Below are 14,318 nucleotides of genomic sequence, written 5' to 3' on the forward strand. Positions count from 1 at the left end.
CCCATTACCTCAATGCTGAAGGGGGGCCCGGTACGCTTGTAGTGGTCAGCTGAGATGGACAGGGCCTTTAGTCACCTGAGGGCTCTGTTTACCTTGGCTTATCCGTGCTGGCCCATCCGGCTCCCTCGTTGGCGTTCATAGTGGAGGTGGACGCATCCGAGGCTGGGATAGGAGCTGTGCTCTCTCAGCGCTCAAGTACGCCACCGAAGCTCTGCCCCTGTGCCTTCTTCTCGAAGAAGCTCAACCCAGCGGAGCGAAACTATGTTGTGGGGGACCGGGAGCTGTTGGCTGTCGTCAAGGCCTTGAAGGCGTGGAGACATTGGCTTGAGGGTCTAGACACCCTTTTCTCATCTGTACTGACCACCGCAATCTGGAGTACATCCGGGCAGCGAGAAGACTGAACCCTCGCCAGGCAAGGTGGGCCATGTTTTTCCACCAGTTTTGTGTTTACTCTTTCCTACAGACCAGGCTCCCAGAACATTAAGGCAGACACATTGTCCCGGCTGCATGACACAGAGGAGCGGCCCATGGATCCCACTCCCATACTCCCCGCTTCCTGCCTGGTGGCACCGGTAGTGTGGGAGCTGGACATGGACATTGAGCCGGCGTTACGTGCAGAGCCTGCTCCCATCCAATGTCCCACTGGGCGTCTGTACGTCCCACCTGCTGTTCGTGACCAGTTGATCGGGCCCACATGTCACCCTCCTCTGGTCATCCCGGGATCGTTCGGACAGTGCGCTGTTTGAGCGGGAGGTACTGGTGGCCTACTTTGGCTAAGGACGTGAGGGTTTACGTTTCCTCCTGCTCGGTGTCAGACCACGTGTAACCATGCCAGCCCAGGACCTCCACATCCGGCTTCTTCACCTGCAGGATTGTCTGAGACCAGTCACCCGGACAGCTGAAGAAACTGTGGGTTTGCACAACTGAAGAATTTCTGCACAAACTGTCAGAAACCATCTCAGGGAAGCTCTTCTGCATGGTCATCGTCCTCACCAGGGTCTTTGACCTGACTGCAGTTCAGCGTCGTAACCTACTTCAGTGGGCATATGCTCACCTTCGATGTCCACTGGTATGCTGGTGAAGTGTGTTATTCACGGATGAATCCCAGTTTCAACTGTAACGGGTAGATGGCAGACAGTGTTTATGGCACGATAATGCACAGCCCCATGTCGCAAGGATCTGTACACAATTCCTGGAAGCTGAAAATGTCCCAGTTCTTCCATCACCTGGATACTCACCAGACATGTCACCGATTGAGCATGTTTGGGATGCACTGGATTGACGTGTATAACGGCGTGTTCCAGTTCTTTATTTCCTTATATGAACTGTAACTCAGTAAAATCTCGGAAATTGTTGCATATTGCGTTTATATTTTTGCTCAGTGTATATACTATATATGCAGTATATATACATGTTGTGGCAAACCTTTTCAAGGTTACGAGCGTTTGTCACAAATTAAGTGTGAAACTGTCACCAAATCACCCCAGAATGAGAGTTATGGGGACAGTACCTGTGTGTTTGTTTCTCCATCCTGGTCCACCCAGGCCGTAGGCAAGGTCAAGGATAGCAGGGTTTGGTACACAAATCGGGTTCTCGGTAGGTCCAGGTCCAAACGCCAACAGGTAAGTCCAAAACAGTCCAGCTCATACACGGTAAATCCATCCCAATATCTATTGTCTCTTTCTCTAGGGTTCATAGATCCTTCCAGCCCTCTTTCTCTCCCTTCCTGGTTTTTCTTGACCCTTTATCTGTGGGTCGGCTCCACCTTCTGAGGGTTCCCCTTGCTTCTGGGACTTGTAGTTTTGGCAGTCGGCCATTTTGTGATCTGTAGTTCTGATCGGGGTGGCCATTTTAGTGATCGGGCAGAGCCTGTTTATTAGTTCTGCTCTCACATATCTGCCATGTATCACTCGACCCCCTTCTTTGCCACAATGTATATATTAATACCATTTTGTTGTTGCTCTGTAATACTGCTACCCATCTATCCCATTTTTTGAAGTTGACTTTAGCTAGCCCAGATAAGTTAAAATCTCCCAACCTCATTACTAGCTACCAAGAAGTCATTTCAGGTTATCAATCAAATTAGAGTAGCTAGCTTGTCTATCTAGCTTAGCTGGCATGCCTACTGCCAAGTTTGGTAGATTTTAGAAAAGGAAGCAATAACTTACTGAATAAGACTCACATTCCTTTCAATCTTTTACTGAGATTTTAGCAGAGATACAGAGAAGCATATATTGTTCCTTTCAAAAAATAATCTCCAGTCAGGAGGATATAGACAGCTCAAGAGGTATGCTTAGATATGCCCAGACATTTTACATTGTGATTATGGGTAGATTTCAGGTGTTTGAAAAATGCAGAATTCTCCAACTTCCTAGCCCCCCTCCGGACCATCCCCAGCCATCCTAATGTTCTTTGTGCCGCCTCAGTTTTTTTGGGCTGCATGACAACCCTGATGAGGACCATGCTTAAAACAGGATGGATAATTAGCTATGCACACCCCCCACCCTCTCCCCTCCCCCTACAGCTCTAGTTGCCCCAGACTCATGGTTCTCCAGGAACTAGTTAACTTTATCAAGCCAATCATTGTGTTTATATTATTGTTAGTTCCAGGTCATTTGGTCATAGGGCCCTAACGAGCTGTGGTGGGTATGTTTTGGTTTTAGATTTATAGTATATCCACTGGCAGAGTAGGTATGTAGCTGAAATAGTTATAGTTCTTTATTGAGGTATTGATATTATTCTTGTACAAAACATAATGAAAAAGTACTATAGTATAGTATGGTCTAAATACTGTAATATTATTATATTTACATACTGTAGTATTTACTGTAGTGTTTTTGCAGACATGACTGTAGTATTCTATAGTATTAAGTAGTGTTTTTGTGGACATGAATGTAGTATTCACTGTAACGTCTCTGTGGACATGACTTTAGATGCCATAGTACTCACTGTAATGTTATTTCGGACTTTACTGTAGTATTCACTGCAGTGTATTTGCGGACGTGACTAGTATATTACAGTATTCACTGTAGTGTTTTTGCAGACATGACTAGTATACTATAGTATTCACACTAAAGTTATTACAGGCATAAATGTAGTATACTGTAGTATTTTTGTGGACATGACTGTAGTATGCTGTAGTAACCTGCAGTCTAGGATTGGCTAAAATGGCACAACTACCAGACTACACCACTCACTGTTTAATGAGGGGAAAACCACAACCAGAACATAAGACTCGCAGGTTCGTGAAAAGCCACCTATTGAGTTGGTTCAATAGTTCTGAGCAATGCAATGAGCAATGCAATGGACCAGACAACAATTGTAACATCTAAACGTTAGGCAGGTTCTAGGCCCATTAAAGGGAAACAGCACAGAGGCATATATAAAGAACAAGCAAAGTTTATTAACGCCTAGACGATTAGGTTTGTTTGTCTGACAGATAAATAACACTTTAACAAGAGTACACCAAAAGGACTTCATAGATCTGTTGCTTCCTCTGAAATGCAACTGTGCTTCCACAGAGACTCAGCTGACCATGAGTAAATAAGCATTTCACTGTTAGTCTGCACCAGTTGTTTACGAAGCATGCAACAAATACATTTTGATTTGACCAAGTTCATTATGTTGTTTTGTAGTTAGAGGAATAGAAACAAAGTCAAATTGATTGTATGATTGTACAATTGAATACATGTTTGTGTCAAAAAAATGGACATACATTTACAAATGTAAGGATATTAAACTCAAAAGATACCCAAAATATGAACAGAGCGATTGCTGAGTTTATTTGTCTGGATCAAGTGCCATTCTGTGACTTTGGTTAATACGCCATCTTTTTGTTGTTGTTGTGGTATCGTTTTGGTATTGAGTATAGTGATGGTATCGAGTATCGTGATACTAAACCTGGTATCATATCGAAGTCAAAATTCTGGTATCGTGACAACACTAGAGTGTGTAGTATAGTATTCTCCAGTACACTACAAAATGAAAATTATAAAGTAAGCACTACATGATTGAGGGATACTACAGTGTGGGGTATAGGATTCCACAGTAAACTACAAAATCTAAATTCTAAAGTAAGCTCTACATGATCTAGGGACACTACAGTGGGGGGTATATGATTCTACAGTATACTGCAGTTTACTACCTCATTCTGTAGTATGTACTATAGTATTCTATAGTACAGTGTAGTACTTTTTTGTGGGAGAGGACATCAGTTCTTATTGACAATAACACACTTCCACTAGGTGAAAAGTCCCTGCATACTGAACTCCTAGGACAGACACAGAACATTAACTATTTTATGAAAAGGCTTGTTTAAGAATCAAAAGCTACGGTTGGTAATCAGGAACATGCATTGGGTGTGGGGATGTGAAATCCAATAACAGGAAAAGCAGAGGAGCGTGGCCTGTATTTTTCAGCCTCCTCTCCTCTTTAACTAGTTTGAGAGCAAACAGCTGACGACCACCTGGTTCTAGAGATGGTCTTGCACAGTGACATCCTGTAAAACCACATGATACACCCGGACAGCGAGGCCTCTGGGAATAACAGGTCCGCCACCACACCCTCACAGGGATGTTTTACACATTGACTCTCCATATATTTTACAGACTCTCCCGTCTTCATGGTAGGTAGTCCAGTGGAGGAATGGGGTTGTTGACATCGCCTGCTGGCTGTGTCGATGAGCAGTCCAGTTTACTGGTCACCACACCCGTTTGCAATTTTGTTTGGCTCTAGTGCAAGGGTAAATGTTGCATGGGCGATTTTGAAATTCATACATTAGATATCCTTCGGGGAATTGCTGTGTTATCTTGTGTGGGTTCCTGAGTCCTCTGTGTTATCTTGTGTGAGGTCTGAGTCCTCTGTGTTATCTTGTGTGGGTTCCTGAGTCCTCTGTGTTATCTTGTGTGAGGTCTGAGTCCTCTGTGTTATCTTGTGTGAGTTCCTGAGTCCTCTGTGTTATCTTGTGTGAGTTCTTGTTACTGTCCTGGTAGAGCAGGGACAGGTCAAGGTCATGTGAAGAGCCACAGTGAGTTCGGTTCCTCCAAGAATGAGGGATTGAATGCTAAAGGAGGACAGACCTTCACCTACTCTATATTCACCCCAGTCCAGAATCCCACATCTCTTCTTAATTTATCCGTCTGGGAAACAAATCCATCTGTTTTGGTTTTGTGCTTTTTGGCACGTTGCCACGTTACTCTTCAACCCACATTAGAGCCGAAGTTGCCGTCCGTGAATTCCTGATTAATAACAATTAGGCTTATCTACGTGTGGAAATAACATACTGTAAGATAGACTGTCATTTTGGAATGAGAAAGTCTCTGTAGTTGAGTGCCAGCTTATTTTGGTTTTCAGCTCATTAACTTTCTGAACAATGTAAAATGAGAAGTAATGTAAAGTCTCTTTGTGCAACCATGTAGCAAACATTTCCCTCATATTGAAATAATTAAATTAGTTCTGGTCCACAACACACACATAGGCAACAATTGTTTAATAGCCGTGGAGAGGGATGAGAGGGATTTTGAACATGTGCGCTGGGAATTGGCCATTTCCTTCCATTTCCCCAACATTCTCTTTTTCTCAGATTGAGCAACATCACTTTTTTTTTTACATAAGGGTCTCGAACGTATAAGAGAGGATGTCGTCATTGCAGAGCTGAGAGGATTTAGTTTCAAAATATCTCTCTGGCTGACTGCACTGTTACCAAGGAACTTCACTCCAACAGAACATAAACCTTAAAAGCCTTGTTATAGAGGTTGTTTAAAATAGATCACTTCTCTTTCCTTTCCAAAGACATTAACAACAAACAGTCATTGCCAATGGTATAAAAAAGATCACGACACTATCTTGCTGTTTTAATAGTAATACTGTAGTATACAACTCTAGTGTTATTAATCATCATCCCAGTGACAATTAAGTGATCCAATGCGGTGGATTGCATTGATAAATGTTCAGGAGCCATTTTCTGTAGTAAGTGTTGTTGATCTGTAGCATATTCTATCTGCTATGGAGATGTAGGAGATGTATAATTGAGCCTGTCATCTTTCTCCTCTCTTCCATGTGTCCTCCTCAGTGTCCAGGTCCCAGATGTCCTCAGAGAAGCAGGAGGCACTGATGGAGAACATGACCCGTATGGAGGACCGCTCCCGGGAGCTCCAGCAGTCCCTGGGCGACATCTCCTCTCAGGCAGACCTCTTGGAGAACATCTGGAAGTTGGAGAGCCTGTTTCAGAACCACAGTGAGTCCTTAAAGCAGCTGGGCCGGGCAGTGAGCAGCCTGGAGAGGGATATCAGGGATCTGCAAGGCCATTGCCAGTCGACAGACAGCACCGTGGAGCAGCTGGGGGACCGTGTATCCGTCCTGAACCGCTCCACCCAGAGGAACGTGAGTGGGCTCAGCAACCAGCTGGCCCATGCCTCGGTCTCGCTGCACAACCACGACCTCCTGCTGAGGAGCACAGCAGACCAGGTGAACCAGCTCAAGGATAGGCTGGAGGAGGTTGGCTGGACAGTCGGCTCAGTCAACCACACGTTCACCAGCGACATCAGCGTCCATCACCTAAAGATCCAGGACCTGCAGGTGCAGATCAGCAATGCAAGCCATGATGCACGGTACATGAGGGAGACACAAGTGCACATGGAAGAGACACTGAAGAATGAGGTAGAGATCCTCAGCACCATCACAGAGGACCTGAGGCTCAAGGACTGGGAGCACTCCAATATCCTCAAGAACATCACCTCCCTAGAAGGTAACGGCCCATCACTGATCACTGGCTAGAATGAAGTTTATGTCATGATTAATCTCCCTATGAATCCTGAGCTCCTTACACGATGGTTAAGGAATATGTGAGATGAAGATGTTGATGTTGTATTGAGACTTGCTATCATACTCAATGACTTTCCTGGTTAAATAAATGTCAAATAAGTATGTCATGATGTAATGTTAGCAGGAAGTAGACAGAATTCAGTGATGTGAATCCATGCCAAATAAGACTTTGAATCAGAATCTGACTGATATTGTATGTGAATGGGACAGTGTTTTATTTAGGCTGGAAACAATTGTGGGTTACATTTAGAAGCCTCCAAAACCAAGGAAATCAGCCCTGTCATTTGTTCCACTGCACATCCCATTTGCTTGTCATTAAGCATGGGTTTAGCCAGGAAAGCTCCACACCTTGTCGTGGTAATTGGTATTTCTGGCCTGCCTCCTCTCCCTCCCTTCATCACTCCATCCCTCCATCCCAATGCCTTTAGCTTATGTTTCATGCATACCTTCCAATTTGGCAGTGGTGAACAAATGAGAAGGGGAAGAAAACACAAATGTAAGCATAGTTGAGAGGTGGATCAAGAAACTGTGATGTGTTGGTCTGAGGAGAGCATGGAAACATTTATAATCATCACACAGCCTCTTGATTAACAGGAATGACCTCAGGAGTGACATGTTTGCTGTTTTAGTGAAGTGTCTTCTGGCTTGGAGGATCACTGTGTCCATTGCCTTCATTCTCATGGAAATGTAATTGTCATAATTTAAACATTGATCTCGCGCTAATTTCATTATTCACCAGTGGTGAAACAAAATAAGGAAACTTGAATGTTATTTTAATGGATCCTTATATAAATGGTTGTCCTTAGTGTAAAAACAATATCAGCCACCTTAAATAGCCTAAACATGTTTGCTTTTTTAAAGCATCACAGCTTCATCAGAAAGCCAATGGTTTAAATAATCTATCTATCAAGTTGATACCAAATGTCTCAAAACTGATTGCATTGCAGGTGTTTTCCCTTGACATGCAAATAGGGCCCTCATACCCTCATGGAGTATGTTTGTTTGTCTTGAGCATTCTTAATTGAATTAATAGAAGACTGTTAAGAAGTGATGAGTGATATCATTGGTCCTACTACTAAAACAAGCCAGTCAACACCAATTAAGTGGAGTGGTTTTCCCTTCAGACCCTACAGTGTGATAAGACTTCCAAGTTTAACTTTCAACCCTGACTTGTCATTAGCCACTACTTTATGCCAGGACAGTATCTTAGGATCTAAGGAGCAGCTCACATTATGATTTGAAAGGCTACTTTGAAAATGTCAGTCGGACAAAACAAGACTAATGTCTAACTTTTCAATTGTGGTTCCATTGTGGTGTACCTTGGGAAACGTGGTTTCCGTTGTGGCCAAGCTGATTCTACAAACAAATCTGATGTCAGTTAACTGGATCCAAGTAAAAACAATTGTTGGATGATGTCCGTTAACCATGTTTCAGACTCAGATTCTGCCTTGAGCTCCTCTGCTTTAGTCTGAGGGTGTGGTGAAACATGAATGACATACCAAGAGGAATTACACAACTTCAGTAATCATATTGTCTTCATATTACAGTATATTCATCAGTTTGTTATGTCGGGATCAACTCAATGCTTTAATGAGGTTGTTTTCCACAGGGCCTCCAGGACCAAAAGGTGAGAAGGGCGATGTTGGGCCACTTGGGGCCTCTGGTGTGGCAGGCCTCATAGGGATGAGAGGTCCGTACACTGTACAGTACTGTCATTTGTCCTATTCTAGCTTTCAACATACATGACATTCTTCAACCATTTTTCAACCATGTCCTCGAAACGTATCTTACTTTAATTGGCCCGGGTCACGGATTATGTAGCCTAAACCCTGATAGAAATATATTTCCAAGAAGAATGCTGAAAGCAATCCTCCCTTTAGGAGCATGGAACATGTTCATTTGTTATAGCCACCCAGAACACTCCTCCTACCACATTCAAACTATCAGTCAGTCCACTATCCTACTTATGAAAGAGTTGGTTACTACAGTATACCTTGTTAGTAATGCAGCGACTATATCTTCAATTCTTGATTCATCAGGGGTTACTTAGTGAACACGACCCTCTATGGTTCCAAATTCATAAGTCCACTCTGTCTACTAGCAACCTAATGACAGCCCTCCAACTGGGCTCAAAGCATCCTCTGAAATGTAGCAGGGGCATTCTTTGAGATAGTCTTTCATTACATAATTAAATGGTGAATAAAGAAAGAGAACATTGGAAAATGTTATTATGGCATGAAAGCGGACCATCTTACTCAAATATTCGTATAAGATAGGCTGTTTGCATTCTTTGAAACGCATTTCAGATATCCTGTTTGAAAAGAATTGGGAAAATAAATCCAATGCTTTGTTTATGTACCCCCGGCAGGTTTTACAGGAGAAAAAGGATTCCAGGGTCCAAGGGGACTAAAGGGCCCGAGCGGCCATGACGGCCTACAGGGGGAGAAAGGGGATATGGGACCCGAAGGGCCCAAAGGTATGTCTGATATTAGTACTGTCTGACAACTGTAGAGCCATTAGTTAAACTAACATCTGTTCCTCGCTGCCTCTTTGAACCTGCTGTCAATGGTTACATCTATCTCCCTTATCTTTTAAGCTCAGGCTTCAGAGAGGGCAATGGATGCTCAGGGTCTATTCCATCTGATTTACTACAGTAACAGTCAAAAGTTTGGACACACCTACTCATTCAAGGGTTTTTCTTTATTTTTATTATTTTCTACATTGTAGAATAATAGTGAAGACCTCAAAACTATGAAATAACACATGGAATCATGTAGAAACCAAAAAAGTGTTAAACAAATTAAAATATATTTTATATTCTTCAAAGTAGCCACCCTTTGCCTTGATGACAGCTTTGCACTCTCTTGGCATTCTCTCAACCAGCTTCATGAGGTAGTAACCTGGAATGCTTTTCCAACAGTCTTGAAGGAGTTCCCACAAATGCTGAGTACTTGTTGGCTGCTTTTCCTTCACTCTGCGGTCCAACTCATCCCAAACCATCTCAATTGGTTTGAGGTCGGGTGATTGTGGAGGCCAGGTCATCCGATGCAGCATTCCATCACTCTCCTTCTTGGTTAAATAGCCCTTACACAGCCTGGAGTTGTGTTTTGAGTAGCCATGCTGGTTAAGTGTGCCTTGAATTCGAAATAAATCACAGACAGTTGTCACCAGCAAAGCACCCCCACACCATCACACCTTCTCCTACATTGTTCATGGTGGGATCCACACATGCGGAGATCATCCGTTCACCTACTGGGCATCTCACAAAGACACGGCGGTTGGAACCAAAAATCTCAAATTTGGACTCATGAGAGCAAAGGACAGATATCGTCCTCGTGTTTCTTGGACCAGGAAAGTTTCTTCTTCTAGTTGGTGTCCTTCAGTAGTGGTTTCTTTGCAGCAATTTGACCATGAAGGCCTGATTTACACAGTCTCCTCTGAACAGTTGATGTTGAGATGTGTCTGTTACTTATTTGGGCTGCAATCTGAGGTGCAGTTGAGGCTGGTAACTCTAATGAACTTATCCTCTGCAGCAGATCTGGGTCTTCCTTTCCTGTTACGGTCCTCATGAGAGCCAGTTTCATCATAGCGTTTGATGGTTTTTGCGACTACACTTAAAGAAACTTTCAAAATTCTTGACATTTTCCACATTGACTGTCATTTCTCTTTGCTTATGTGAGATGTTCTTGCCATAATATGGACTTGTTTTTTTACCAAATAGGGCTATATTCTGAATACCACCTCTACCTTGTTACAACACAACTGATTGGCTCAAACGCATTAAGAAGGAAATCAATTCTACAAATGTACTTTTAGCAAGGCACACCAGGTGACTACAAAGGGTGGCTACTTTGAAGAATCTCAAATATAAAATATATTTTGATTTGCTTAACACTTTTTTGGTTACGACATGATTCCAAATGTGTTATTTCATAGTTATGATGTATTCACTCTACAATGTAGAGTAATAGTAAAGAATACGTGGTAAAAATAAAGAAGAACCCTTGAATGAGTAGGTGTGTCCAAACGTTTGACTGGTACTGTATATCTTCATGCCCTCTGCCTCCCCATCCTAACCCAAAGCAGACCTTCCTTATCAGCTGAACCGCCAACCTAAAACCTAGCAGACAGAAATGTCTCCCTACACCATAATAATGGAGGAAAGCCATGTCCGGTTTTTAGTTGGTCCAACCTTAGCCCTGAGACCTGACTGTAGACGCTGATGGTGCCTAGACATCATAGGAGTCTACAGCCATGTCTCAGGGCTAGTCCAACCTTGCTTCTAGGAAGCTTTTTCATCCTTCGTCACCTTGTGTGTTGGGAATCAGAACTTGTTTTGTAATCAGATACTCCTCTCACACATATGATTTGAGACACAGTGCCTTATTGTATTGGTCATGGATTTGACTATCCACAATGGACTTATTTTATTTCTCTATGCAAACCAAACAGCTGGATCAGTTTAGTTTGGCTGAACTGTCCGGTGCTGGAGGCTCAAACCCCTGTGATCCAATAACATTACGATTGGATGTGGGTGCTCTGCACTCTCTATCTGCCCTGTCCTCCCAGCCCTGTTAGACTGACTCACTGTGACTACAACACACATAGCACGGGGTTAGATAAATACGAAATAAAATAACAAAGGCACTTAGCCTTTTAGTAAAGCTTGTAAAAGCACCCTTGTGGAAAAGGGAGAGATGTTGTGTGGCCTGTTAAAGTAGGCCTTTCTTAATGCATGTTTTTCTGTGAGTTAGAGCTGTGTTTGGCATTGGGTGTTTGAACCAGAGTAAGTGTCTAACATTTCCTGACCACCGCACACATTACTATGAGGATGTGGTCAGCTCAGAGCAATACCCAACAATTGGTGGTTCTGTTTGGGTGCCACTGCCATTGGACACTTTCCTGTGATTTTGGATCTGAAAATACAGGAATTAAACGTGGGATAACAGTCACTTTATTACAGTAACAGCTCATAACCACACCTTGTGGTTTAAAACTTGTAGTTACGGAGAGATGTTCCCACAGAACTGAGTGGTCGGAATTTTAATATTCCATCAAAGGCATATCCAGAGTTTGTTATTTTTATGAATATTCTACAAAAAAAAGTTGACAGTACCATAATGCTCATTTTTGTCTTATTGTGTGGTGTCCTCTATAATCACGGACATAAACTTCTGGTACATATCAAAATACAACCAATCTTAATTTAGTGGAATTAAAGATTGAATTTGACTGATTACTTCATTTCCCACTGCCTCTCTCAAGTTCAGACAGTAAATTAAATGTATGGTGCTAGCACACTTGTAACAATCAAGACTTTCAGATGAAACTGCCAGGCTCCAGAATGTCCCTGCACCCACACTCAGATCCTCATCAGATCAACATCAGATGCCCTCTTCAGGACACAAATGTGTCCAAGGAGGATCTTCTTTTAAAAACATTTCTAAGACTGTTAACTGGCTTCAAGTAGTAAAGCCAGAAAGACGCCATAAAAGGTCTCTCTGCTCACTCTGAAAGAGGAGCTGCAGGACGACTGTGCTTTCAGCCTCTCAACCCCAGCGATTTTTCATAAAATCCTTTAATCGTTAAATTGATGTTGTCTTTTGCTCTGACTCCTTTTTGTCTTTCATAATATGGCATACAACCCACAGACAGACAGATGAGTTGCCTCAGACAACGAGCGCAGAGCAACAAACGAAACAATAGTCCACAATCATGGATGTCGCATCACAGAGAATCAAGGACATATGTGTTCATGTTTACTTTTGGAGAAACATACACCTCACTATACTGTATTTGCTGTCTATACTGTATTTTTCTTTGTGCTGTTTTTCTAGTCCACTTCAGCAAAAGCTGAAGATTCTGTAGTTCACAAGGAGGTTGTCCTATAATTGTTAAGTCTAATGACAAGGTGCTTACATTTAGTTTGTGGGTCTTCAGTTCACGTTACAAGATTATAAGGTATCCAAAGGGAAATTGAGTTGAGGGATGTCTAAAATCAGACCTGAGGTTGGTTCAGCTGTCTTTCCTCGCAGTGTGAAGTGGACTATTTTAGAGTTACTTTGTTCCCCCAACCATGGGAAAAAAGATAATCTCACAAGTATTCTTGTCTCAAAAGTGGAGGTGGCACCACAGGTCCCAGAGTGGTGTGGTGGGAAAAAAAATCTGGGTCCGTAGTTTTTCCTGATCTAGTAACCTAACCAGTTAAAACTCTGACCTTATATGGTATGACGTGATTAATCAGTTGTAAAAAGGTTTAATACGGGCTATGATGGGACCAGAGTTTTTCTGATCTGGTCACAAGGTTTTAAAAAACTCCTGGAAAAACTACTGGCCTTGGGGGTGATGAAAACCCTGTCAAACTTCAGCAACCTTGTACTTGTACTTGTTCATATGAATTATATTTTAAAGAAGGGGGTTTCCTAAACAGAGACACAGAGAAAGCGCAGGAAAGTGGAAAGCGCACCTTGAGTTTTGTGCACGACCTCCAATTCCCGTGAATCTGATTGGTCAAGACACGCAAAGAGCCTGCAGCAACACTCTGATGTGAAGGACAGAGTAATTGTGCACAAATCATGAGGCAAATTTGCCCCTCTTTTTAACGCTTTGCATCAATATATTTTATTAAACTAAATCAAAAGTGGTGTGGCACTACCACACCTGATCTAATAGAGCTATGGCAAATGCCACCTTGCCACACTTTTTTCAGCGGCCCTGCTCAGAAGTATTCCAGGAAGGCAATATGGAAACCTCAAACCATAGCCTAGCTTTAGGCCTAATCCAGGCCCACCTACACAAAGTCAACCATGACAGAGTGAGAGGGCAATATTTAGAAGAGAAATAGCATGTGGGAAGGTTCTCTAGGAACATCATACTGATCTTGTTCAACAGGATCATCCGTTTTACTTATTTCCAGTTTGAATTTGTAGTTACAGGTGTGAAAAGTGAAATATTCATCTGTGCGTCTCCTAAAGTTTCCACTGGCTGTAACACAATGTTTTGTTGTCTGTCTGTCCTTTCCAAGGTAACAGAGGAGACAGAGGACTGAAAGGCGAGAAGGGAGACCGAGGTGACCGTGGTGAAAAAACAGGTGAGACCAGTGAATAGTGAAGAGTTATGGGATTGCTGATGCTCATCATCCTCTCAATGATGTTGGTCCATTGTTATCTGCATACATATCTGTAACACTGCTGCATCGTAAAATTGGTTATTGTAATAGGTTGTAGTAAAACACAGGTAGGTTACAGAATTGAACCCTAACTGACCTACCAATTATTGTTTACTGCTGTTCAGGGGGTGAAGGAGTGCAGAGTGTCTTTTGAGGCCTGCTATCTTTCTGTTTGGCTTTAGAATGCAGTTTGCACCTTTCAAAAAAACATTTCAAAACTCAGCACCAGAGCTAACGTCACATGCTGGTGTCAGTCTAGTGTGTTCATCACTCATTTACATGAGTAGGTGTAGGTTCTCACCTGGCACACACGCATCACTTGTAAACA

At 42.7% G+C, this 14,318-nt stretch overlaps 1 protein-coding gene across 1 annotated transcript in view; it reads left to right on the forward strand.

Moving 5' to 3' along the window:
- The window catches only part of LOC110529613 (scavenger receptor class A member 5), an 84,533-nt gene that overhangs the window by 49,756 nt on the left and 20,459 nt on the right, over nt 1-14,318 (forward strand). Inside the window, exons 4-7 of the mRNA XM_021611970.2 lie at nt 6,071-6,745; nt 8,432-8,512; nt 9,191-9,298; nt 13,847-13,912. Of these exons, the coding sequence (XP_021467645.1) occupies nt 6,071-6,745; nt 8,432-8,512; nt 9,191-9,298; nt 13,847-13,912 (930 nt within the window). The remainder of the gene's footprint in view (nt 1-6,070; nt 6,746-8,431; nt 8,513-9,190; nt 9,299-13,846; nt 13,913-14,318) is intronic.

Source organism: Oncorhynchus mykiss, chromosome 8, assembly GCF_013265735.2.
Source record: "Oncorhynchus mykiss isolate Arlee chromosome 8, USDA_OmykA_1.1, whole genome shotgun sequence".
NCBI classification, from domain to species: domain Eukaryota; kingdom Metazoa; phylum Chordata; class Actinopteri; order Salmoniformes; family Salmonidae; genus Oncorhynchus; species Oncorhynchus mykiss.